The sequence below is a fragment of the Oncorhynchus clarkii genome, chromosome 25 (assembly GCF_045791955.1).
Source record: "Oncorhynchus clarkii lewisi isolate Uvic-CL-2024 chromosome 25, UVic_Ocla_1.0, whole genome shotgun sequence".
Taxonomy (NCBI): Eukaryota; Metazoa; Chordata; class Actinopteri; order Salmoniformes; family Salmonidae; genus Oncorhynchus; species Oncorhynchus clarkii.
In genome coordinates this window covers 33,161,912-33,189,507 of record NC_092171.1, presented here as the reverse complement: position 1 = coordinate 33,189,507, position 27,596 = coordinate 33,161,912, and the positions used below count along the sequence as shown (strand labels likewise).

At 45.8% G+C, this 27,596-nt stretch overlaps 1 protein-coding gene across 1 annotated transcript in view; it reads left to right on the top strand.

Annotated features, from left to right (window-relative positions):
- Positions 1–27,596, top strand: part of LOC139383315 (dicer 1, ribonuclease type III) — a 70,132-nt gene that overhangs the window by 18,900 nt on the left and 23,636 nt on the right. The window contains exons 2-26 of the mRNA XM_071127801.1: positions 3,420–3,487; positions 4,146–4,349; positions 4,577–4,739; positions 5,059–5,189; positions 5,572–5,706; positions 6,062–6,222; positions 6,544–6,712; positions 7,099–7,257; positions 10,772–11,085; positions 11,295–11,427; positions 11,935–12,056; positions 12,247–12,367; positions 12,638–12,792; positions 12,959–13,091; positions 13,413–13,488; positions 13,713–13,852; positions 15,378–15,557; positions 18,564–18,777; positions 19,388–19,541; positions 19,853–20,035; positions 22,544–22,649; positions 23,042–23,217; positions 25,153–26,446; positions 26,807–26,959; positions 27,317–27,469. Coding sequence (XP_070983902.1) covers positions 4,236–4,349; positions 4,577–4,739; positions 5,059–5,189; positions 5,572–5,706; positions 6,062–6,222; positions 6,544–6,712; positions 7,099–7,257; positions 10,772–11,085; positions 11,295–11,427; positions 11,935–12,056; positions 12,247–12,367; positions 12,638–12,792; positions 12,959–13,091; positions 13,413–13,488; positions 13,713–13,852; positions 15,378–15,557; positions 18,564–18,777; positions 19,388–19,541; positions 19,853–20,035; positions 22,544–22,649; positions 23,042–23,217; positions 25,153–26,446; positions 26,807–26,959; positions 27,317–27,469 — 4,839 coding nt within the window. The 5' untranslated portion in view covers positions 3,420–3,487; positions 4,146–4,235. The remainder of the gene's footprint in view (positions 1–3,419; positions 3,488–4,145; positions 4,350–4,576; positions 4,740–5,058; positions 5,190–5,571; positions 5,707–6,061; positions 6,223–6,543; positions 6,713–7,098; positions 7,258–10,771; positions 11,086–11,294; positions 11,428–11,934; positions 12,057–12,246; positions 12,368–12,637; positions 12,793–12,958; positions 13,092–13,412; positions 13,489–13,712; positions 13,853–15,377; positions 15,558–18,563; positions 18,778–19,387; positions 19,542–19,852; positions 20,036–22,543; positions 22,650–23,041; positions 23,218–25,152; positions 26,447–26,806; positions 26,960–27,316; positions 27,470–27,596) is intronic.

The window sequence follows — 27,596 nt, the reverse complement described above, 5'->3', positions numbered from 1 at the left end:
CACAGTTTCCTGCTCCAGTGAGCTCGGGACAGACACAGCTGTAGGCTATTTGCGCAAGGGATTAGAAGCAGAGCTTGACATTGGCAAGGGCTCACCAGAGTGGAGCATCTCAAATGTTGTACTGTTTGAGCTCCTGTTCCTCTTATAGAATATTAGCACAGAAGTATTGTGGAGCTCCTACACCTATATATTATCAGTACCATCACCCAAGCACTGATAAGAAGTAATCAGGTACCTGTTTTATTACGTTTCCACTGGATCACGCTGAGTGGTTATCTAAGGGAGGGGGCTGGAAAGATTTTTCCAATAAATTGAGGTACTATTGTCATTCTCAACGGATATAAAAACATTGTTTGTTTGCTTGCTTTTAGAGGTGAAGAAAACATTACTTTGAGAAGCTCCACTGCTTAACGTACCCATTGGTGTGGTACGTTAAGCCAATCAAAAATACTATCAGATACCCAAATTGATACATTTTATATGCAAAGGTGTCATCCATGGTAAAGGGTGGCTACTTTGATGAATGTCAAATATATAAAATATATTTTGATTTGTTTAACACTTTTTTTTTTGGTTACTACATGATTCCATATGTGTTATTTCATAGTTTTGATGTCTTCACTACTCTACAATGTAGAAAATAGTAAAAATAAAGAAAATCCCTTGAATCTCAAACTTTTGACCGGTAGTGTACTTATGCGTAATCAGGTGCGTGTCCTTACTCAACATTGACAGGAGCACTCCAAACAAAAGACGATGACTAAATTGAATTGAATTGACAAAACTCAGAAATGGACTGAAATAAACAAAAACTTGTTTCTCACAAGTTTAGCATAATTTGTGCGCTCTGCGAACAGTGTGTCAATTCCGAGAATGAGAACGGTAAGACTGGAATAATAATATATTGAAAGCATTAACATAAATTACCATAACCTTTTTCAGATTAATTCACTGAGATGGGTGCAAATATATATATATATATATATATATATATATATACACACAGTGCCTTGCGAAAGTATTCGGCCCCCTTGAACTTTGCGACTTTTTTCCACATTTCAGGCTTCAAACATAAATATATAAAACTGTATTTTTTTGTGAAGAATCAACAACAAGTGGGACACAATCATGAAGTGGAACGACATTTATTGGATATTTCAAACTTTTTTAACAAATCAAAAACTGAAAAATTGGGCGTGCAAAATGATTCAGCCCCCTTAAGTTAATACTTTGTAGCGCCACCTTTTGCTGCGATTACAGCTGTAAGTCGCTTGGGGTATGTCTCTATCAGTTTTGCACATCGAGAGACTGACATTTTTTCCCATTCCTCCTTGCAAAACAGCTCGAGCTCAGTAAGATTGGATGGAGAGCATTTGTGAACAGCAGTTTTCAGTTCTTTCCACAGATTCTCGATTGGATTCAGGTCTGGACTTTGACTTGGTCATTCTAACACCTGGATATGTTTATTTTTGAACCATTCCATTGTAGATTTTGCTTTATGTTTTGGATCATTGTCTTGTTGGAAGACAAATCTCCGTCCCAGTCTCAGGTCTTTTGCAGACTCCATCAGGTTTTCTTCCAGAATGGTCCTGTATTTGTCTCCATCCATCTTCCCATCAATTTTAACCATCTTCCCTGTCCCTGCTGAAGAAAAGCAGGCCCAAACCATGATGCTGCCACCACCATGTTTGACAGTGGGGATGGTGTGTTCAGCTGTGTTGCTTTTACGCCAAACATAACGTTTTGCATTGTTGCCAAAAAGTTCAATTTTGGTTTCATCTGACCAGAGCACCTTCTTCCACATGTTTGGTGTGTCTCCCAGGTGGCTTGTGGCAAACTTTAAACAACACTTTTTATGGATATCTTTAAGAAATGGCTTTCTTCTTGCCACTCTTCCATAAAGGCCAGATTTGTGCAATAGACTGATTGTTGTCCTATGGACAGAGTCTCCCACCTCAGCTGTAGATCTCTGCAGTTCATCCAGAGTGATCATGGGCCTCTTGGCTGCATCTCTGATCAGTCTTCTCCTTGTATGAGCTGAAAGTTTAGAGGGACGGCCAGGTCTTGGTAGATTTGCAGTGGTCTGATACTCCTTCCATTTCAATATTATCGCTTGCACAGTGCTCCTTGGGATGTTTAAAGCTTGGGAAATCTTTTTGTATCCAAATCCGGCTTTAAACTTCTTCACAACAGTATCTCGGACCTGCCTGGTGTGTTCCTTGTTCTTCATGATGCTCTCTGCGCTTTTAACGGACCTCTGAGACTATCACAGTGCAGGTGCATTTATACGGAGACTTGATTACACACAGGTGGATTGTATTTATCATCATTAGTCATTTAGGTCAACATTGGATCATTCAGAGATCCTCACTGAACTTCTGGAGAGAGTTTGCTGCACTGAAAGTAAAGGGGCTGAATATTTTTCAGTTTTTGATTTGTTAAAAAAGTTTGAAATATCCAATAAATGTCGTTCCACTTCATGATTGTGTCCCACTTGTTGTTGATTCTTCACAAAAAAATACAGTTTTATATCTTTATGTTTGAAGCCTGAAATGTGGCAAAAGGTCGCAAAGTTCAAGGGGGCCGAATACTTTCGCAAGGCACTGTATATATATATATATATATATATATAAATATGCTACTGCTCGACTAAAAAGATCTTGGTCGACCAACAGCCAATCGACCAAACAATCGACCAGTAGGCTAATTGGGGTTAGGCCTAATATAATCGTTTGTATTTTATTTATATATGCATGTATGTTCTCTCTCGGCATGGCGTCAGAGAGACTGGCACACCATCCCATTCCCTAAGTAGTGTACTACCTTTGACGAGGGCCCATGCGGGCTCTGGTCAAAAGTAGTGCACTATGTATGAAATAGAGTGCCATTTGTGATGCAGTCAGCGAGAGGCAGTCAACTGCCTTATAACCAGCAGCAAATGTGATCAGTCAATAAAAATGAGGGCTTGTGCTGGCTGAGCTGAAATGACTGCTGGTATTGGTTGCAGCTGTGTTGAGCAGCTGTAGTCAGGGCAGTCTTGATTTTAGGGCGGCAACAATGTGTTGAAAAGCTAGTGGCCATCCAGAATTTAGATTACCCTCCCATTCCACCGCCCTCCCTCCTCCACTCCCCTCCGGCCCACACCAAAACTCTCCCATTTCCTCCCATCAAGATGTCTGTGCTCTCATGTATTTTCCCTTTCTGTCTGGGATTTCTTTTTAGGAAGGAAAATCTTCAGCTTCTCAAGCCCTGCCATTACAGCCAGTCAACTGCATAGAGATAAAAATACATTTTACCATAAGCCTGACATATGATAGTTAGCCTTAATCTAGGAAACAACAGTTTCATTTACTTTTGTGCAATAGGTCTGTCAATGGTTTTAATGTTAAGGGGGTTGTGTTGTGTGTTTCTCTGTACAGCTCCTCTAGTTGAGATGAAGCCTAGAAGAAGTCCTGCCTGGCCCATCACAGAGTCTATGCCGCTACCTGTAAGTATACATTTCACGTGTGTGAATATCATGTTTATTATTGATCATGTCTTGTCAATAATATTAGTAATTATTGTATTACTGGTAACATCATGCTGTCTGTTGCTTCCTGAGCCAGTTAGCTTTAGAGGAGGATAAATATTCAATGATTTATTATTGGTCATGTCATCCAATAATATTAGCAATTATTGTATTAGGGAAATTCCATGGTGACAGTGATGCTGAGACTCAGCTTTTTCATTATACGATGTATGTCAAACAAAAACCATTTATTTCAAAGTTTAACAAACCATACAACTCTATGCACAAAGACCACTTTTAACAATTTCCACTGACATTTTTACAAAAACACGTTTACCTGAAGAACAACAGTGCAGATGCAAAGTTTGCTAACAGAATGATGGCACAAACAGCACCAACCGTCATTCTGTTACCGAAGTTTGCATCTGCACTGAGTCTGCATCACTCTGTTACTGTGGAATTGCCCATAATTAGCAACATCATGCCTGCATGCTGTCTGTTTCTTCTTGAACCAGTTAGCTTTAGAGGGGAGATTGATTCAATTATGTATTATTGATCATGTCATTCAATAATATTAGCAATTCTTGTATTATTAGTAACATCATGTCTGCATGCTGTCCGTTTATTTCTGAACCAGTAAGCTTTAGAGGAGAGGAATGATGAAATTAGATAAAAAATAAAGTGGAAGAGTGGAGGACCGCACCCCCCAGCATCCCCCAAAAGCAGCATGGCAGGACTCCAGCTGGTCACCCCCGCCTCCAATCCCATGGGGCCTTTCTTTGGTCTCCCGTGGCAACAGGAGGCCATCCACGACAACATCTACACGCCTAGGAAATATCAGGTGAGGAATGAGCAAGTAGTCCAGCTAAGTGCATTGCGTTGTATGTAGACATTGGTACATTCATCACCATTGATCTTTCGCTCAATAAACTGCGAACATTCGTCAGTGTGCAGCATCTATCTTTTATTTCACAAGTTTATTCATTTGTAACCACCAGTGCATTTATTTGTAACCAGTTATAGTACACAACGTTTGAAACTAATGACTGACCTTATCTGTCCTGCCAGGTTGAACTTCTTGAAGCAGCTCTTGAACACAATACTATTGTCTGCTTAAATACTGGCTCAGGGAAGACTTTTATTGCAGTACTCCTAACTAAAGAGCTCTCCCACCAAATCCGGGGAGATTTAGTGGAACAGGGGAAGAGGACAGTTTTCCTGGTGAATGCAGGTAGCTACATTTAAAGACGCAGAGAAATGTACTATTTGGTGCATCCCATTTCTTCACACTTTTCCCAAAGTGTGCATGTGCACTCCCTGTCAGGCCTGTCATGGATTTAAAAGCGTTAGATTGGTGTAAGCATTGGTTGGAGGAAGTTTCACCATTGTTAAATCCATTTCAGGCAGAGTGGAAGTGCACACTTTAAGGGGAAGGGTGGAGAGTCACAATGCAGCCTTTTTATAAGTGTGAACTTCTAATAAGTGTACATCAATATGATTGAGACCATGATTCTTCTGTTTTCCCCTCTTCTGTTCCATGGTAAATAAAGCATCGTCTGTGATTCAGCAAGCAGCTAGTGTTAGGACCCACTCTGATCTCCAGGTTGGAGAATACATGTGTGTGGAGAAGACCTCATCATGGTCCAGGGAAAAGTGGAGCCAAGAAATGATTGAAAATCAGGTGCCGTTCATTGAACCAACTTTCTGGAAAATTACCAGTTATCAATTTTCATATAATTCTAAGCAATTGCCAGAATAAAGTACCAATTGTCATCAATTTTCATATAATCCTAAACAATTGCCAGAATAAAGTACCAATTGTTCTTTCAGAGTTCTTTCATGATAAATACCAATGGTAATTCTACAAAATAAAACATTACTCAAGTTTTCTCCCCTCAATTTCAACAACTTAGAAAAAGAACACTGATTACCCTCAGTGTTTTGTCCATAAGTTGGAGAAGTTATTAATTGTGTCCATCACAGAATACTGTCTCACAACTATAATCTATTCTTCGAGGCAATATGCCATCCTCCACTCACTCTGTCCATCGTTTCTGTTCTAGGTGCTCGTTATGACGTGCCATATCTTCCTGCATGTGCTGAAGAGTGGAGTGCTGCCACTATGGAAACTCAACCTGGTGGTGTTTGATGAGTGTCACCTGGCAATCACGGACCATCCCTACCGGGAGATAATGAAGGTACATTTGCTATTTGTTCTACGTAGCTATCTATATATTCAACTGTCGCTTGAAAGCCAAGCACGTACTCTTCCTTCCCTGTATGGAGAAAGCCAAGGCCTTATGGAGATTGGACATTATTAATTATATTGTTCCCCATTTTGTAGATGAGAAAAGTGTGGTCAGTCAGCCTTCATTATTGGAACCCATTGGAGGCTGGTCAATGTTTTTGGAGTTTCCTTGTTTTAGGCTGGCTCAGTCTTCCTGTCTCCCATTTCTTTGTTCCCAGTGATGTGATTGCCGTCTCTTCATCTCTGTTTCGTCTATCTCTCCTCTGTTTCAGTAATGTGTGGGCTGTGTCTATCTCCTGTTTCAGCTATGTGAGGGCTGTCCGTGCAGCCCTCGGATCCTGGGCCTCACTGCATCAATTTTGAATGGTAAATGTGACCCGTCTGAACTGGAACAGAAGATCCAGAACTTGGAGCGGATCCTGCGGAGCAATGCAGAGACAGCTACTGACCTTGTTGTCCTTGACAGGTAATTCTACACATCATGGCCTGTATTCACAAAGCGTCTCAGTGGGACTGCTGATCTGGGATCAGGTACCTCCTGTGCACATAATCTAAGGGCTCGATTCAATCCGTATCGTGTAAGTTCAGCTGTATAGCGCGATTTAAATGTTAAGGTAATTTCCGATTGAGCCGACATGCAGCGTTTACCATGAATGCAGTCTGTGCTAACGGGGGAACATTGTCTTTAGATTTAAAATGCACTGAACTTCTGGGTACCGATTGAATCGAGCCCTTACTTATTATGATTGAAAATGGAACATTTAACTGTGTGTTGTGTGTCCCCCAGATATGCCTCCCAGCCCAGAGAGGTGGTACTGGACTGTGGACCCTACCTGGACAAGAGCGGCCTTTCAGAGCATCTACTGAGCGAGCTGGACGAGGCTCTCCACTTCCTCAACGACTGCAACATACCTGTGCCTCGAGAGGACAGAGATCCCACCTTCATATCCAAACAGGTCTGACCCCACCTTCATATCCAAACAGGTCTGACCCCACCTTCATATCCAAACAGGTCTGACCCCACCTTCATATCCAAGCAGGTCTGCTAATGAGAATGTGTGCATAGTCCTAATCTACACCAGAGAGTATTGAATAGCAAAAGTATGTTTTAAGGGAGAAGTGAGGCTGGTCTGAAGCTTAAAAAAATAACGGAAATTCACATGAGCACCACAAGGCCTAACTTCACCCATGCACTACAAATGTTTTCTGGCATACAGCTTTGACCTATTACAGGAGCTATGTTGGCCTACTGTTCCTCAAACAACATGTAGGCTACTACACACACGTTTTTTTAGGATTAAAACATTCTCAAAGATCCTCATTGAATGATCTCCTTCCCCAGGTGTTGAGTGACTGCCGGGCGGTGCTGCTGGTGCTGGGGCCGTGGTGTGCCGACAAGGTGGCTGGCATCATGGTGAGGGAGCTGCAGAAGTACATCAAACACGAACAGGAAGAGATCAACAGGAAGTTCCTGCTCTTCACCGACACCATCCTGAGGAAGGTATGTGTGTAACGACTTACTCTTGTGTATGTTCTTTGTGTGATTCCCATTGAGTTTGGTCTCCTGTCTTGCTATGTAGGCCTAGCTGAGTTCTGTAAAGCGCTTGCGTGACATCCATTGCTGTAATAAGGGCATGGCATCCATTGTTGTACCTACATGTTCGAAGCAGACCACCATAGTCCCTGTGCTCAAGGAAGCGAAGGTAACCTGCCTAAATGATTACCACCCCGTAGCACTCACGTTAGTAACCATGAAGTGCTTTGAAATTCTGGTCATGGCTCACATCAACAGCATCCTCCCAGATAACCTAGACCCACTCCAATTCGCATACTGCCCCAACAGATCCACAGATGACGCAATCTCAATCGCACTCCAAACTGCCCTTTCCCACCTGGACAAAAGGAATACCTATGTCAGAATGCCGTTCATTGACTACAGCTCAGCATTCAACACCATAGTGCCCATGAAGCCCATCACTAAGCTAAGGACCCTGGAACTAAACACCTCCCTCTGCAACTGGATCCTGGACTTCCTGACGGGCCGCCCCCAGGTGGTAAGGGTAGGCAACAACACATCCGCCACGCTGATCCTCAACACTGGGGCCCCTCAGGGGTGTGTACTTAGTCTCCTCCTGTACTCCCTGTTCACCCACGACTCCAACACCATCATTAAGTTTGCTGACGACACAACAGTGGTAGGCTTGATCACCGACAACAATGAGACAGCCTATAGGGAGGAGGTCAGAGAACTGGCAGTTTGGTGCCAGGACAACAACCTCTCCCTAAACGTGATCAAGACAAAGGAGTTGATCGTGGACTACAGGAAAAGGCGGGCCGAACAGGCCCCCATTAACATTGACGTGGCTGTAGTGGAGCTGGTCGAGAGTTTCAAGTTCCTTGGTGTCCACATCACCAACAAACTATCATGGTCCAAACTAGCGGTCAACCGATTAATCGGAATGGCTGATTAGGGCCGATTTCAAGTTTTCACAACAAATGGAAATCGGTATTTCTGGACACTGATTTTTTTTTACACCTTTATTTAATCTTTATTTAACTAGGCAAGTCAGTTAAGAACACATTCTTATTTTCAATGATGGCCTAGGAACGGTGGGTTAACTGCCTCGTTCAGGGGCAGAACGACAGATTTTCACCTTGTCAGCTCGGGGGATTCAATCTTGCAACCTTACAGTTAACTAGTCCAACGCTCTAACGACCTGCCTCTCATTGCACTCCACGGGGAGACTGCCTGTTACGTGAATGCAGTAAGCCAAGGTAAGTTGCTATCTAGCATTAAACTTATCTTGTAAAAAAAACAATCAATCATAATCACTAGTTAACTACACATGGATAGATTATATTTCTAGTTTATCTAGCGTGTCCTGCGTTGCATATAATCGATGCGGTACGTATCGTTGCTCCAATGTGTACCTAACCATGAACATCAATGCCTTTCTTAAAATCAATACACAGAAGTATATATTTTTAAACCTGCATATTTAGCTAAAAGAAATCCAGGTTAGCAGGCAATATTAACCAGGTGAAATTGTGTCACTTCTCTTGCGTTCATTGCGCGCAGAGTCAGTGTCTATGCAACAGTTTGGGCCGCCTAATTATGTCATAACATTGAAGGTTGTGCAATGTAACAGGAATATTTAGACTAATGGATGCCACCCCTTAGATAAAATACGGAACGGTTCCGTATTTCACTGAAAGAATAAACGTCTTGTTTTCGAGATGATAGTTTCCGGATTCGACCATATTAATGACCTAAGGCTCGTATTTCTGTGTGTTATTATGTTATAACTAAGTCTATGATTTGATAGAGCAGTCTGACTGAGCGGTGGTAGGCAGCAGCAGGCTCGTAAGCATTCATGCAAACAGCACTTTCGTGCATTTTGCCAACAGCTCTTCGTTGTGCATCAAGCATTGCGCTGCTTATGACTTCAAGCCTATCAACTCCCGAGATTAGGCTGGTGTAACCGATGTGAAATGGCTAGCTAGTTAACGGGGTGCGCGCTAATAGCGTTTCAAACGTCACTAGCTCTGAGACTTGGAGTGGTTGTTCCCCTTGCTCTGCATGGGTAACGCTGCTTCGAGGGTGGCTGTTGTCGTTGTGTTCCTGGTTCGAGCCCAGGGAGAAGCGAGGAGAGGGACAGAAGCTATACTGTTACACTGGCAATACTAAAGTGCCTATAAGAACATCCAATAGTCAAAGGTTATTGAAATACAAATGGTATAGAGAGAAATAGTCCTATAATTCCTACAATAACTACAACCTAAAACTTCTTACCTGGGAATATTGAAGGCTCATATTAAAAGGAACCACCAGCTTTCATATGTTCTCATGTTCTGAGCAAGGAACTTAAACGTTAGCTTTCTTACATAGCACATATTGCACTTTTACTTTCTTCTCCAACACTTTGTTTTTGCATTATTTAAACCAAATTGAACATGTTTCATTATTTATTTGAGGCTAAATAGATTTGATTGATGTATTATATTAAGTTAAAATAAGTGTTCATTCAGTATTGTTGTAATTGTCATTATAAAAAAAAGAAAAAAAAAAGATTTGTCCGCTTAATCGATATCGACCTCTAGTCCAAACACACCAAGACAGTCGTGAAGAGGGCACGACAAAAACTTTCCCCCCTCTGGAAACTGAAAATATTTGGCATGGGTCCCCAGATCCTCAAAAAGTTCTACAGCTGCACCATCGAGAGCATTCTGACCAGCTGCATCACCGCCTGGTATGGCAACTGCTCGGCATCTGACCATAAGGCGCTACAGAGGGTAGTGTGTACGGCCCAGTACATCACTGGGGCCAAGCTTCCTGCCATCCAGGACCTATATACCAGGCGGTGTCAGGGGAAAGCCCATAAAATTGTCAGAGACTCCAGTCACCCAAGTCATAGACTATTTTCTGGAGTGCCAGGTCTCAGACCAAAAGGCTCCTTAACAGCTTCTACCCCCAAGCTATAAGACTGCTGCTGAACAATTAATCAAACTATTACATTGACCCCGCCCCCCCTCCATTTGTTTTGTACACTGCTGCTGCTCGCTATTTATTATCTATGCATAGTCACTTCACCCCTACCTACATGTACAAATGACCTCGACTAACCTGTACCCCCGCACACTGACTCGGTACCCCCTGTATATAGCCTCGTTATTGTGTTACTTTTTATTATTTTTTACTTTAGTTTACTTTAGTTTCCAGGTTCACTAGCAGGGTTTGTGTGTGTGTGTGTGTGTGTACAAGGGCAAGTGAATTTCCCCTCTTGGTACAGGATAGGTCCACAGGGTTTATTATGAAGTTATTTCTTCCTGGTGTCCTAGGTCCACAGGTTTTATTATTAAGTTATTTCTTCCTGGTGTCCTAGGTCCACAGGTTTTATTATGAAGTTATTTCTTCCTGGTGTCCTAGGTCCACAGGTTTTATTATGAAGTTATTTCTTCCTGGTGTCCTAGGTCCACAGGGTTTATTATGAAGTTATTTCTTCCTGGTGTCCTAGGTCCACGCCCTGTGTGAGGAACTCTTCTCCCCGGCCTCTCTGGACCTGAAGTTTGTGACCCCGAAGGTCATCCGTCTCCTGGAGATCCTCCATGAGTACAAGCCCTTTGAGAGGCAACAGTTTGAGAGTGTGGAGTGGTACAACAACCGCAACGAGGACAACTACGTGTCGTGGAGTGACTCGGAAGACGAAGACGAGGATGAGGAGGTGGAGGTAAAGGAGAAACCCGAGGCTAACTTCCCCTCACCGTTCACCAACATCCTGTGTGGGATCATCTTCGTTGAGAGGCGCTACACGGCCGTCGTCCTCAACCGGTACGCATCTGGTGTTCAATGCCTATTTGGCTCAATTGTGTGATACCTCTGCTACACTGGCTCCTTGGATTGTTTCTCGTACACTGCTCAAAAGACTAGAAGAATGAATGAATTGTATTGATCTAACTTTGTGATTTAGCAGTATATTTTGGGGGGAGGATTTCAGTTGTCTAAATACCATTTCCATGATTACTGTCCCTCTGTGTCAGGCTAATAAAGGAGGCAGGGAAACAGGACCCGGAGCTGGCCTACATCAGCAGTAACTTCATCACGGGACACAGCATCGGAAAGAACCAGCCACGCAACAAGCAGATGGAGGTGGAGTTCAGGAAACAGGAAGAGGTGGGAACACAACATCTTGGATTGTGACATTATCCCATCTGTTTACATTGAAATGGACCTACCCCTACATTAGTGTGTCTCTGCCTCTCTCTTTCTCTCATTATCTCTCTCTCTCTCTCTCTCTGCCTGTCTGTCTGCCTTCCTGCCTGTCTGTCTGTCTCTCATCCTCTCTCTCGCTCTCTACCTCTCGCTCTCTGCCTCTCTCTCTCTCGCTCTCTGCCTCTACCTCTCGGCCTCTCTCTCTCGCTCTCTGCCTCTCTCTCTCGCTCTCTCTGCCTCTCTCTCACTCTGCCTCTCTCTCTCGCTCTCTCTGCCTCTCTCTCTCACTCTGCCTCTCACTCTGCCTCTCTCGCTCTCTCTGCTTATCTCGCTCTCTCTGCCTCTCTCGCTCTCTCTGCCTCTCTCGCTCTCTCTGCCTCTCTCTCACTCTCTGTCTCTCTCTATTTCTGCCTCTCTCTCTCCCCTCCTTCCATTCAGACCTAACCATATTTCCTCATTATCTCTCAGGTTCTGCGTAAGTTCCGTGCCCACGAGACCAACCTGCTCATAGCGACCAGCATCGTGGAGGAAGGGGTAGATATTCCCAAGTGTAACCTGGTGGTGAGGTTTGACCTGCCCACTGAGTACAGGTACAGCACTGCTTGTCCATCCACTACCTTGTTGCTTCTTGCTCAATGAACTATTGGCTTCTCTTTTTGTTATGTTTTATATTGTTGATATTGTTCCCGTTCTACATTTTGTTCCTCTTATTTTTAAGCATATAAAGTGTGTTGTGACCCCTGGTAAATACACTTTCAATAAACTTTGACTTGACTGTAGGTCCTACGTTCAGTCTAAAGGCCGAGCCAGAGCCCCCGTCTCCAACTACATCATGCTGGCTGAAAGTGAGAGGACCAAGACCTTCGAGGAAGACCTGAAGACCTACAAGGCCATAGAGAAGGTGTGGTTTTCAGAGCCTGTCCTCAAGGCCCCATAGTGTCTGTCAGAGGAACACAGGGATTCTCAGAGATTTGTTTAAGGATGCATCCCAAATGGCACCCTGTAGCGTAGTGCACTGTACTGTATAGGGAACTATCTGCCTGTTTAATTGATTTGTGTGTCTGTCCACAAGGCCCGTCCTTGGATGATATGAGAGGTCCTTGGTGTTTCTCTGCTCGTATTGTGACAACCCTAATACTGATGACTGTAGGTCTTCTCTTGACGTCTTCAGATCCTGAGAAACAAGTGTTCCAAGGCAGCGGGGGTCGGTGACTTTGAGGTGGAACCGGTGCAGGATGATGACAACATCCTGCCTCCCTACGTGCTCCGCTCTGAGGAAGGAGGGCCCCGCGTCACCATCAACACGGCTATCGGACACATCAACAGGTAAAGAGAGAACCGCCAGCCCTGCTTTGAGTCTGTGAAAGATATCTACAGTTTTAAAATGGTTCTCATTGGAAACAAGGCTCTAAATGGACTGATAACAAAATATGTTTGATTTTGTTTTAATTTGGCTGTGGATGGTCTGGTGTGCTAATGACCCTCTCTCCAGATACTGTGCCCGTCTGCCCAGTGACCCATTTACTCACCTGGCACCTAAGTGTAAGACCAAGGAGCTGAAGGATGGGCGCTACCAGTCAACCCTCTACTTGCCCATCAATTCCCCTCTACGGGTGCCCGTCGCTGTGAGTCTCAGGCTTTCCTCATTGATTTGATTTGTTGGTCTAATTGATTTGATTGGTAGGTCTGATTCACAAATGGCCATATTGCCTATATATTCCAGTTCTGGTCAAAAGTAGTGCACTATATAGGGAAAAGGGTGCCTTTTGGGACACTTATACAGTGTTCCCAGGTGCACAAATGGCTGTAGTAGGCTACATGGGGGTGAAATTCACCACATCCACCGTCAATGTGTAGCATCCACTTTTTCCATTTGAGACGTCAAGATTCAGTGTGTTTAATGGATGTCTTTGAGACCTATGTACACTTTTTTTTTGTCATTGCAGGGGCCAATCATGAACTGTGCACGACTGGCAGAGAAGGCTGTGGCACTACTTTGTTGTGAAAATCTTCACAAAAAAGGTCAATAAAATTAAACTATTTGTTAGAATATCCTTCATCATGTAGTACCTCCCTCAAATCTCCCTCTCTCTCTTCAAGCTTGTGGGAATGTAACTGAATTTGCTGGGGTGTTCGTATTAAGGGGGACCTGGTATTAACTGCTGTGCAGTGACATTGAACTTTTTGGGCATATTTTTTGCTATACTTCTACGGTAGTTAAATGGTTCTGCCTCTCTCTTCTCCAGGTGAGTTGGATGACCACTTGATGCCTGTGGGGAAAGAGACCGTGAAGTATGAGGAGGAGCTGGATCTCCATGACGAGGAGGAGACCAGTGTTCCAGGCAGACCAGGATCCACCAAGAGGAGGCAGTGCTACCCTAAAGCTGTGAGTTGTCACCACACTGAATTCTACCCTAAAGCTGTTAGATATCTCTTCACTGGATGCTTCCCTAAAGCTGTTAGATATATCTTCACTGGATGCTTCCCTAAAGCTGTTAGATATCTCTGCACTGGATGCGTCCCTAAAGCTGTGCGATATCTCTACACTGAATGCGTCCCTAAAGCTGTGCGATATCTCTACACTGGATGCGTCCCTAAAGCTGTGAGATATCTCTACACTGGATGCGTCCCTAAAGCTGTGCGATATCTCTACACTGGATGAGTCCCTAAAGCTGTTAGATATCTCTACACTGGATGCTTCCCTAAAGCTGTGAGATATCTCTACACTGGATGCTTCCCTAAAGCTGCGAGATATCTCTACACTGGATGCTTCCCTAAAGCTGTGAGATATCTCTACACTGGATGCGTCCCTAAAGCTGTTAGATATCTCTACACTGGATGCTTCCCTAAAGCTGTTAGATATCTCTACACTGGATGAGTCCCTAAAGCTGTTAGATATCTCTACACTGAATGCGTCCCTAAAGCTGTGAGATATCTCTACACTGGATGCTTCCCTAAAGCTGTTAGATATCTCTGCACTGGATGTGTCCCTAAAGCTGTGAGATATCTCTAGACTGGATGCTTCCCTAAAGCTGTGAGATATCTCTACACTGGATGCTTCCCTAAAGCTGTGAGATATCTCTACACTGGATGTGTCCCTAAAGCTGTGAGATATCTCTACACTGGATGTGTCCCTAAAGCTGTTAGATATCTCTACACTGGATGCGTCCCTAAAGCTGTGAGATATCTCTACACTGGATGCTTCCCTAAAGCTGTGAGATATCTCTAGACTGGATGCTTCCCTAAAGCTGTGAGATATCTCTAGACTGGATGCTTCCCTAAAGCTGTGAGATATCTCTACACTGGATGCGTCCCTAAAGCTGTGAGATATCTCTACACTGGATGCTTCCCTAAAGCTGTGAGATATCTCTACACTGGATGTGTCCCTAAAGCTGTGAGATATCTCTTCACTGGATGCTTCCCTAAAGCTGTGAGATATCTCTACACTGGATGTGTCCCTAAAGCTGTGAGATATCTCTACACTGGATGCTTCCCTAAAGCTGCGAGATATCTCTACACTGGATGCTTCCCTAAAGCTGTTAGATATCTCTGCACTGGATGCGTCCCTAAAGCTGTGCGATATCTCTACACTGGATGCGTCCCTAAAGCTGTGAGATATCTCTACACTGGATGCTTCCCTAAAGCTGTGAGATATCTCTAGACTGGATGCTTCCCTAAAGCTGTGAGATATCTCTACACTGGATGCTTCCCTAAAGCTGTGAGATATCTCTACACTGGATGCGTCCCTAAAGCTGTGAGATATCTCTACACTGGATGCTTCCCTAATGGCACCCTATTACTTTGATACAACAATAGACTACTTTGACCAGAGCCCTATGGGCCGTCAGATCTGACTGTTCCTTCTGGAGCATCTAACAGCTAGATGACCTCTGTCTCTCTCTCCTGTCCAGATACCAGAGTGTCTTCGGGACAGTTACCCTGTACCGGAGCAGTCTTACTACCTGTATGTGATTGGCATGGTCCTCACCACCCCTCTGCCTGACGAACTCAACTTCCGCCGCAGGAAGCTCTACCCTCCAGAGGACACTACCAGGTGCTTCGGCATCCTGACTGCCAAACCTATACCTCGGGTAAGGAACACACATATTTCAGTTTCCCATTGAGGACCTGCCAGGAAACAAATCAAATATTTAGGGATGCAAACAAGCAATTCCATTTCTATTGAAACTGATAGAGAACATATTTTTTTCTACGAGGCAACAGCTAGACAGTAGGGCCCACCTTGCTTTTCCACAGTTAGTATGCCCTTTTATTTAAGTTTACTGTGATACTCACCTAACTAGAGGTCGACCAATTATGATTGTTCAACGCCGATACCAATTATTGGAGGACCAAAATAGCCGATACCGATTTAATTGGCCAATTTTTTTATTTGTAATTATTAATCCGTTATTTTACCAGGTAAATTGACTGATAACACGTTCTCATTTGCAGCAACGACCTGGGGAATAGTTACAGGGGAAAGGAGGGGGATGAAAGAGCCAATTGTAAACTGGGATTATTAGGTGACCGTGATGGTTTGAGGGCCAGATTGGTTTAAATAATGCAAAAACAAAGTGTTGGTAAGAAGTTTTACGTTGTAGTTATTAAATCAAATCAAATCATCAATTCAAATTTTATTTGTCACATACACATGGTTAGCAGATGTTAATGCGAGTGTAGCAAAATGCTTGTGCTTCTAGTTCCGACAATAATAACCAACAAGTAATCTAGCTAACAATTCCAAAACTACTACCTTATAGACACAAGTGTAAGGGGATAAAGAATATGTACATAAAGATATATGAATGAGTGATGGTACAGAGCGGCATAGGCAAGATACAGTAGATGGTATTGAGTGCAGTATATACATATACATATGAGTATGTAAACAAAGTGGCATAGTTAAAGTGGCTAGTGATACATGTATTACATAAAGATGCAGTAGATGATATAGAGTACAGTATATACATATACATATGAGATGAATAATGTAGGGTATGTAAACATTATATTAGGTAGCATTGTTTAAAGTGGCTAGTGATATATTTTACATCATTTCCCATCAATTCCCATTATTAAAGTGGCTGGAGTTGAGTCCGTGTGTTGGCAGCAGCCACTCAATGTTAGTGGTGGCTGTTTAACAGTCTGATGGCCTTGAGATAGAAGCTGTTTTTCAGTCTCTCGGTCCCAGCTTTGATGCACCTGTACTGACCTCGCCTTCTGGATGATAGCGGGGTGAACAGGCAGTGGCTCGGGTGGTTGTTGTCCTTGATGATCTTTATGGCCTTCTTGTGACATCGGGTGGTGTAGGTGTCCTGGACGGCAGGTAGTTTGCCCCCAGTCATGCGTTGTGCAGACCTCACTACCCTCTGGAGAGCCTTACGGTTGTGGGCGGAGCAGTTGCCGTACCAGGCGGTGATACAGCCCGACAGGATGCTCTCGATTGTGCATCTTTAGAAGTTTGTGAGTGCTTTTGGTGACAAGCCAAATTTCTTCAGCCTCCTGAGGTTGAAGAGGCGCTGCTGCGCCTTCTTCACGATGCTGTCTGTGTGGGTGGACCAATTCAGTTTGTCTGTGATGTGTACGCCGAGGAACTTAAAACTTACTACCCTCTCCACTACTGTTCCATCGATGTGGATAGGGGGGTGTTCCCTCTGCTGTTTCCTGAAGTCCACAATCATCTCCTTAGTTTTGTTGACGTTGAGTGTGAGGTTATTTTCCTGACACCACACTCCGAGGGCCCTCACCTCCTCCCTGTAGGCCGTCTCGTCGTTGTTGGTAATCAAGCCTACCACTGTTGTGTCGTCCGCAAACTTGATGATTGAGTTGGAGGCGTGCGTGGCCACGCAGTCGTGGGTGAACAGGGAGTACAGGAGAGGGCTCAGAACGCACCCTTGTGGGGCCCCAGTGTTGAGGATCAGCGGGGTGGAAATGTTGTTGCCTACCCTCACCACCTGGGGGCGGCCCGTCGGGAAGTCCAGTACCCAGTTGCACAGGGTGGGGTCGAGACCCAGGGTCTCGAGCTTGATGACGAGCTTGGAGGGCACTATGGTGTTAAATGCCGAGCTGTAGTCGATGAACAGCATTCTCACATACGTATTCCTCTTGTCCAGATGGGTTAGGGCAGTGTGCAGTGTGGTTGAGATTGCATCGTCTGTGGACCTATTATAGGAATTATAGGACTATTTCCCTCTATACCATTTGTATTTCATTAACCTTTGACTGTTAGATGTTCTTATAGGCACTTTAGTATTGCCAGTGTGACAGTATAGCTTCTGTCCCTCTCCTCGCTCCTCACTGGGCTCGAACTAGCAACACAACGGCAACAGCCACCATCGAAGCAGCGTTACCCATGCAGAGCAAGGGGAACAACTACTAGAAGGCTCAGAGCGAGTGACATTTGAAACGCTATTAGCGCGCGCTAACTAGCTAGCCATTTCACTTCGGTTACACCAGCCTCATCTCGGGAGTTGATAGGCTTGAAGTCATAAACAGCGCAACGCACAACGAAGAGCTGCTGGCAAAACGCACGAAAGTGCTGTTTGAATGAATGTTTATGCGCCTGCTTCTGCCGACCACTGCTCAGTCAGATACTTAGATACTTGTATGCTTGTATGCTCAGTCAGATTATATGCAACGCAGGACACGCTAGATAATATCTAGTAATATCATCAACCATGTGTAGTTAACTAGTGATTATGATTGATTGTTTTTTTATAAGATAAGTTTAATGCTAACTAGCAACTTACCTTGGCTTACTGCATTCGCGTAACAGGTAGTCAAAGTCTCCTTGTGGAGTTTAACGAGAGAGAGGCAGGTCGTTATTGCCCTGGACTAGTTAACTGTAAGGTTGCAAGATTGGATCCCCGAGCTGACAAGGTGGGTTAACTGAACGAGGCAGTTAACCCACCGTTCCTAGGCAGTCATTGAAAATAAGAATGTGTTCTTAACTGACTTGCCTAGTTAAATAAAGGTATATTCAAAAATATATATAAAATTGGCAAATCGGCGCCCAAAAATACTGATTTCCGATTGTTATGAAAACTTGAAACTTGAACCTCTACACCTAACCCCGTCCTCCTCGCTCTCCCCAGATCCCCCACTTTCCTGTGTACACGCGGTCTGGTGAGGTGACCATCTCCATGGAGCTCCAGAAGGCTGGGTTCACTCTGAGTGCTGTCCAGCTGGACCTGATCACCAGACTACATCAGTACATTTTCTCTCACATCCTCCGCCTGGAGAAACCTGCTTTAGAGTTCAATCCCACGCAGGCCGACTCCGCCTACTGCGTTCTACCTCTCAATGTTGGTGAGTTAGTTGACCTACTGCGTTCTACCTCTCAATGTTGGTGAGTTGGTTAACCTACTGCGTTCTACCTTTCAATGTTGGTGAGTTGGTTAACCTACTGCGTTTTACCTCTCAATGTTGGTCAGTTAGTTAACCTACTGCACTCTACCTTAATGTTGTTGGGTGAGTTAGTTCAGCCTACTGCGTTCTACCTCTCAATGTTGGTGAGTTAGTTAACCTACTGCACTCTACCTTAATGTTGTTGGGTGAGTTAGTTCAGCCTACTGCGTTCTACCTCTCAATGTTGGTGAGTTAGTTAACCTACTGCGTTCTATCTTAATGTTGTTGGGTGTGTTAGTTCAGCCTACTGCGTTCTACTTCTCAATGTAGGTCAGTGAGACCCCAACGTTACACATAATACTGTAGGCCCTGTTTTTTAAGGACAAAATACACTGCAACGATGGTGATTCCATTCCGTATGTAGAATTGTTGGTAAATTAACTAAAAGCCCATGTTGTCAGTCAATAGTACTGCTACCCGCTGTTCTTAACGGTTCGTCGGCATGGCGTGTTTTGTCCTTTAGTCCTTCATGTCGTAACTAAGATCAATAACACACTGTCTCCTCTTTCAGTTGAGGATTCCAACACTCTAGATTTGGATTTTAAATTCATGGAGGACATAGAGAAGTCCGAGGCTCGTGTTGGCATTCCTACCACCCAGTACACCAAGCAGAACCCCTTCACCTTCAAACTGGAAGACTACCAGGACGCTGTCATCATTCCACGGTACGCTGCTCACTACCCTCTCTGACGGAGGAGCCAATAACACCCTATTCCCTATATAGTGCACTTCTTTTGCCCAGGGCCCATAGGGAATAGGATGCCATTTGGGACACATATTCACTTTCTTGAAGCAACATCCAATACATTTCATATGACCCACACGATAATAAGATTATTTCAAAAACTGAAACTAGCATGGTACAGATTTGGATGTAAATATCTTGCAAGTTTTGAGTGGCGAATTTAAAGTATATCTTCACTGTTCCATTATGCCAAACCTTGACCCCTGTCTCTCTAACCCCTGTCTCTCTCAGGTATCGTAACTTTGACCAGCCTCACCGTTTCTACGTGGCTGACGTTTACACAGACCTCACACCTCTCAGCAGGTTCCCGTCACCGGAGTACCAGACGTTTGCTGAGTACTACAAAACCAAGTACAACCTGGACCTGTCCAACGTAAACCAGCCACTACTGGACGTAGACCATACCTCCTCACGGTGAGAAGACGAGAGGGAGGACGAGAGAGAGAGGACGAGAGAGAGAGGACGAGAGAGGGAGGACGAGAGAAGGAGAGAGGATGAGGACGAGAGAGGGAGAGAGGACGAGAGAGGGAGAGAGGATGAGGACGAGAGAGGATGAGGACGAGAGAGGGAGAGGACGAGAGAGGATGAGGACAAGAGAGGGAGAATACGAGAGAAGGATGAGGACGAGAGAAGGATGAGAGAGGGAGAGGACGAGAGAGGATGAGGACGAGAGAGAGCGAGAGAGAGGATGAGGACGAGAGAGGGAGAGAGGATGAGGACGAGAGAGGATGAGGACGAGAGAGGGAGAGGACGAGAGAGGATGAGGACGAGAGAGGATGAGGACAAGAGAGGGAGAGGACGAGAGGGAGGACGAGAGAAGGATGAGAGAGGGAGAGGATGAGGACGAGAGAGAGTGAGAGAGAGGATGAGGACGAGAGAGGGAGGATGAGAGTGGGAGAGGATGAGGACGAGAGAGGGAGGACGAGGGAGAGGTTGAGAGAGAGAGTGGACGAGAGAGGGAGTGGACGAGAGAGGGAGAGGACGAGAGAGGGAGAGGACGAGAGAGGGAGGGGACGAGAGAGGGAGGGGACGAGAGAGGAAGAGGACGGGAGAGAGGGGACGAGAGAGGGAGGGAGGATGTGGACGAGAGAGGATGTGGAGGAGGGAGGATGTGGACGAGAGAGGATGTGGACGAGAGAGGATGAGGACGAGAGAGGATGTGGACGAGAGAGGATGAGGACGAGAGAGGATGAGGACGAGAGAGGGAGAGAGGATGAGGACGAGAGAGGGAGAGGATGAGAGAGGGAGAGAGGATGAGGACGAGAGAGGGAGAGAAGGAGTGAGGATGAGGACGAGAGAGGATGAGGAAGAGAGAGGGAAAGAGGATGAGGACGAGAGAGAGAGGGAGAGAGGATGAGGACGAGAGAGGATGAGGACGAGAGAGGGAGAGAAGGAGAGAGGATGAGGACAAGAGAGGGAGAGAGGATGAGGAAGAGAGAGGATGAGGAAGAGAGGATGAGGAAGAGAGTGGGAGGACGAGAGAGAGAGTGGATGAGAGAGGGAGAGTACGAGAGAGGGAGAGTACGAGAGAGGGAGAGTACGAGAGAGGGAGGGGACGTGAGAGGGAGGGGACGTGAGAGGGAGGGGGAGAGAGGAAGAGGACGGGAGAGGACGAGAGAGAGAGGGAAAGAGGATGAGGACGAGAGAGGGAGAGAGGATGAGGACGAGAGGATGAGGACGAGAGGATGAGGACGAGAGAGGATGAGGACGAGAGAGGATGAGGACGAGAGAGGGAGAGAGGATGAGGACGAGAGAGGGAGAGGACGAGAGAGGGAGAGAGGGAGTGGATGAGAGGGAGAGTACGAGAGAGGGAGAGTACGAGAGAGGGAGAGTACGAGAGAGGGAGAGTACGAGAGAGGGAGAGTACGAGAGAGGGAGGGGACGAGAGATGGAGGGGACGAGAGGACGAGAGAGGGATGGGACGAGAGAGAGTACGAGAGAGGGAGGGGACGAGAGAGGGAGGGGACGAGAGAGGGAGGGGACGAGAGGACGAGAGAGAGGACGAGAGAGAGGATGAGAGAGGGGGAGAGAGAGTGGATGAGAGAAGGAGGACAAGAGAGAGAGGAAGAGGACAAGAGAGCCTGGATGAGAGGGGGAGGACGAGAGGGAGAGAGCGGGAGAGAGAGAGGGAGAGAGCGGGAGAGGGAGAGGGGGAGAGAGTGGATGAGAGAGGGAGGAAGAGGACAAGAGAGCCTGGATGAGAGAGGGAGAGGACGGGAGAGAGGGGGAAGACACGAGGGAGAGAGAGGACAAGAGGGAGAGGGAGAGGATGGGAGGGCGGAGAGGGAGTGGACGGGAGAGGGAGATGAGAGAGGGAGGACGAGAGAGAGGATGAGAGAGGAAGAGAGAGAGCCTGGATGAGAGAGGGGAGGGAGAGGACGGGAGAGAAAGAGGGAGGACACGAGGGAGAGCACGAGAGAGAGAGGACAAGAGGAAGAGGGAGGGAGAGGACGGGGAGAGAGGGAGGATGGGAGAAAGGGAGCAGACAAGAAAGGGAGGGAGATGACTAGAGATAGAGGGGTAAAGAGGATGAGAGGGGGGAGAGGACTTAGAGGGGGGGAGAAGGGGGAGAGGACGATAAAACGGATGAGGACTTAAGGGAGAGGAAAAGAGAGGGGGGAGGACTAGAGGGAGAGTTTGGGGGGAGGGGACAAGAGGGAGAGGAGTAGAAGACAGGAGAGAGGACGAGAGAACGGGTGAGGACTTAGGGGGAGGGGAGAGGACGCGAGGGAGGGAGAAGAAAATGTATCTTAATCAACTGTGCCATCATAAGGATGACCTCTGTCTAGTGGCTAGTGTGGGGAGCACTAGTAAAGATATGGGGAGAACCCTTTGTCTGTTCCTTGACACCTATACAGGTGACTGTATCTGAGAGCTACTGTTAAACTCACCCAGTGTTTGACCTCTGACATCTCCCTGTAGCCTGAACCTGTTAACCCCTCGTCACCTGAACCAGAAGGGGAAAGCCCTGCCCCTCAGCAGTGCAGAGAAGAGGAAGGCCAAGTGGGAGAGTCTACAGAACAAACAGGTGATCTAGTGTACACACAGAGCCATGGCTCTATACCGGTTTATGGCTGAAGCTCTGAAAATGAACTAGATTAGAATATGTTGGAGAACAGCTGTACTCCTAGGGCCCTGGTCAAACATTATTTTATTTTTTTAAATTTATTTGACCTTTATTTTACTAGGCAAGTCAGTTAAGAACAAATTCTAATTTTCAGTGGGTTAACTGCCTGTTCAGGTGCAGAACGACAGATTTGTACCTTGTCAGCTCGGGGATTCGAACTTGCAACCTTTCGGTTACTAGTCCAACGCTCTAACCACTAGACTACCCTTCCCCACATAGTGCACTGTATGGGGAAAAGGGTCTCATTTGGGACTTAACCAATGTCTAACTTTCCTCACTCTCCTCCCCTCCAGATCCTGGTCCCAGAGCTGTGTGCCATCCACCCCATCCCAGCCTCTCTGTGGAGGAAGGCTGTGTGTCTCCCCAGTATCCTGTATCGCCTTCACTGCCTTCTCACAGCCGAGGAGCTGAGGGCCCAGACAGCCAGCGACGCTGGAGTAGGAGCCCAGACCCTGCCCTCTGACTTCAGGTACGTCTCATCTCCATTTTCCTGGATTTCACTCCTTTTTTTTATGGTGTAAATAAAGTGTGTGGCGGCTCACCGTGTGAAATAAACCGGACTGGACTTGGATGAACTATCTAGGGCTGACCCCATTTAGTCGACTGGTCGGTTGTTTGGTTGATAGGCTGGTCAGATGTTGTCGATCAGTCACCAAAACATTTTTGGGGTTCATGGGGCATTGGTGCCTGTCTCAGTGGACTGATCCATTGTGGAGGACACGGAGATGGCACAGTCCATTACTCTAAGACATGTGATACTGACATGGTGTATGATTATATTATTAAAAAATAATGAGCAATCTAATGTTTTATAACAAGGGCGCTTTCGGTCGCTGTCCTGAAACCGTAGAATTGGCACCTTTCCCTGTGTTGCTACAGTCTGTGGGGGGCTTAAGATTCTAGATTCTAAGATTTTCTCACTTGAAAATGGCATTCCTCACAGATGTTTCATTATTTATCCTGTACACCTGTGTTGTCCTAAAACAGTGGATGTGCAAGAAATGTCATTAAATAATTAATGGTTCCCAAAGTTGATGAATGAATTAGGAGGTTTGAAGAGGATTGTATGGTGTTATATTTAATAGATATACAGTTGAAGTCGGAAGTTTACATACACTTATGGCACATATTGCACTTTTACTTTCTTCTCCAACACTTTGTTTTTGCATTATTTAAATCAAATTGAACAGGTTTCATTATTTATTTGAGGCTAAATTGATTTTATTGATGTATTATATTAAGTTAAAATAAGTGTTCATTCAGTATTGTTGTAATTGTTATTATTACAAATACATACAAAAATTGTCTGATTAATCGGTATCGGCGTTGAAAAATCATAATCGGTCGACCTCTAGTATACACGCAGCTCTCCCTCCTATACCCTCCTCTTCTTTATCTCCTTATTGTTATTATTATGATCCTCATTATAATAATAAGTAATGTCATTAGTAGTCTTAGTATAGTTTCCTTGTATAATCACCATCGCGCTGTAGACCTAAGAGCGAATCCTGTTTAGTCTTAATACCGTAACTGATTTAGGCCTATAATTCAATATATAGGCTACTGTATCTATCAATCAATCATTCATGCTTTGAAATGCAATCAAGCATTTTAGTTTTAAAATTAAATAACAAAGGGAGCTTTTGAAGTCAATGTCTTCTACACATCTGACTTCCCCGTTCCCTCTTGAGCAACCAGTAAACATTAACCCGTTTCCAGTGTCTTTTTCACATCAGTTTTACTGTCGACATTACTATGTTTGGAGTTAGTTATAACCAATTTATTGATGTGATTATGATCGGCTATAGCTCAGGCCCTATTAGTCACGCAATAGATGCTTACATGTTTTACGTAAAGAGAGTAAGGTTTCAGGGAATCAGGAATGTTTTTCCTAAACAAATTAGGGATTTCTTTAACAACTTTTCAGTCAGAAACAAGTAAGAAGCTAAATTGCTGAATTTTGTTGCAGCTTCAGCACGGACAGCGCAATAAACACTTCCTGTGCTCTGGTGCCTTTTCTCTGTGTTAGGGAGGAGTGCGAGACAACATGCGCCAGTCACACAAGGCACTCGCTGCCATTTTGTTTTAACACAGGATGACCATCGGGCTCTTTTTTGAGTAATTTCTGTTTCTTAATGTTTTTATCAAGCTGTTTGCTTAAAGCATCAGACAAGCTCAGTGCATATGTAGTTGGTTTTTATTCAAACACGGGGTCTGTCTAATATGGAAAAATAATTGATTGGTCAAAATAACAGGACAACTCTCAGTTGACAAATATTTTTTTGTCGGACAGCCCTAGAACTATCCTTTTAAATCTAATTGCTACTTGATGTTTGGCTGTTGGATAATAGCACTCCAACACTACATAATGTCCCTAAATCTCACACGGTATCGGTCTTTATAGGTATCCAAACCTGGACTTTGGATGGAAGAAGTCCATCGACAGCAAGTCATTCATCTGTCTGCGTGATGAGGATGAGGAAGAGGAGGAGGAGGAGGAAGAGGACAGCGGTGACGATAACTGTAAACAGCAGGGCCAGACTGTAGCCCCTGACCCTGGACTTGCTGCTGCTGTTTCCCAGCAACCCTGTAGTGACTGTCATGTCTCTTCTCGGCCTGAGGGGTGCAACATCCACCAACGCCCCAAAGATGACAGACCAGAGGACGAGGAGCCCCAGCAGCCAGACTCCGCCTCCTGCACTAGCATCCTCGCTAACGGCACTGCCCCCATTGCCAATGACAACGGTGACCACGGCGACCATTCACACCTTCACGACGGACGTGACAACTGCCAATGTCTCCCGGCTGGTTCTGGTTTGCCACTGGAGAACGAAAAAGAAGTATCAACAACACAAACCACTACCTCAGTTCTTCCTGTGCAGCCCTCTCTTAGCATCGAGAACCAGAATCTAACCCCAACACCCCCTCAGCCCCAGCCAGGGAACCAGCCTCCACCCTCTCAGCCCCAGCCAGGGACCCAGCCTCTACCCCCTCAGCCCAGGCCAGGTACCCAGCCTCCACCCCCTCAGCCCGGGACCCAGCCTCCACCTCCTCTACCCCCTCAGCCCCAGCCAGGGACCCAGCCTCTACCCCCTCAGCCCCAGCCAGGTACCCAGCCTCCACCCCCTCAGCCCGGGACCCAGCCTCCACCTCCTCCACCTTCTCAGCCCCAGCCAGGGACCCAGCCTCCACCCCCCCAGCCCCAGCCAGGGACCCAGCCTCCACCCCCCCAGCCCCAGCCAGGTACCCAGCCTTCACCCCCCCATCCCCAGCCAGGTACCCAGCTTCCACCCCCTCAGCCCCAGCCAGGCACCCAGCCTCCACCCCCTCAGCCCCAGCCAGGTACCCAGCTTCCACCCCCTCAGCCCCAGCCAGGTACCCAGCTTCCACCCCCCCAGCCTCAGCCAGGGACCCAGCTTCCACCCCCCCAGCCCCAGCCTAGCGATGAATGTAGACCAGGGAGGACCTCAGAGCTCCGTGAGAGCGACGGACACCACGTGAATCAAGCTACCTCAGACTGCTGCAGCCCAGCAACGATGACGGGGCCCGCCGGCACAGCTCCCATCACCACAACACCTTTACCTGACCCCTCAGAGGCCCTAGAGACCCAGGAGATCACCACCAGCAGCTCTGTAGTGGGGGATACCCTTGGCCCCTGCTCCAAGACCCTGGGGCCCAACCCTGGGCTCATTCTTCAGGTATGGTTCAACAAGTTTTTCGGCGTTAGTTGATGGTTACTTGGGTCGATTAATTGAAGTTTTGATTGTTTTAACTAATAAATATCAGATTTTCTATCAAAATATACTTAGATATTCACATGCATACTAGACATATTCTTACTTGTCTGTTGAGGGGGAGAAAAACCACAAATATTTAGAATCAACACATTCCTCTTGTCCTCTTGTTTATTTGACTTAAATTTCTGTTCAGCAATTAAAAATATCACTTACATGTGTTTTCATTGTTTTATTCCTACCTTCAAGCCCTCAACAAAAAGTGATTCTGTCAAAAATGAAAAAAAGACCAGCAATCACCTGAATCTTTGTTTGTTTCTGCAGGCCCTGACCCTGTCCAACGCCAGTGACGGCTTCAACCTGGAGCGTCTGGAGATGCTGGGAGACTCCTTCCTGAAGCACGCCATCACCACCTACCTGTTCTGTACCTACCCCGATGCACACGAGGGACGACTCTCCTACATGAGGAGCAAGAAGGTGAGCCTAGGGGAGGGGCGAGGGGAACGACTGACTTTTTGCTTACGTCCCAAACTGTACCCTATAGCCTTTATAGTGCACTACTTTTGATCAGGGCCTACATTAGGGCTCTGGTTAAAAGTGGCGCACTATATAGGGAATAGGGTGCCATTTGGTACGCATCCCTGGGGTTGGGGTTGAATGTTTGTTAGTGGAATGCTTTGTTTGCCTATTTGTATGAGAGTTTGTTTGTGGTTCTTTGTTTTACTGTACATTTTGTCACATAGGCCTACATTTCACCTAATGCATTCTTAGAAAGATTACAAATTATGTATGTGTGGAATGGTGTGAATTGAATAGTTATTTTGTGTTTAACAGGTGAGCAACTGTAACCTGTATCGTCTGGGAAAGAAGAAAGGTCTTCCTTGCAGGATGGTGGTGTCCATCTTTGACCCACCGGTCAACTGGCTGCCTCCTGGCTACGTGGTCAACCAGGACAAGAGCAGCGAAGACAAATGGGACGAGGATGAGGTACGTGATGCGGTGTGTGTGTGTGTGTGTGTGTTTGTGCCCATGTTTGTGTGTGTTTGTTCATTTGCCTTGTGAAGTTTGTCTTACATGAGGCTTCCTACCCTGTTCGTCACTCACTGTCTAATCT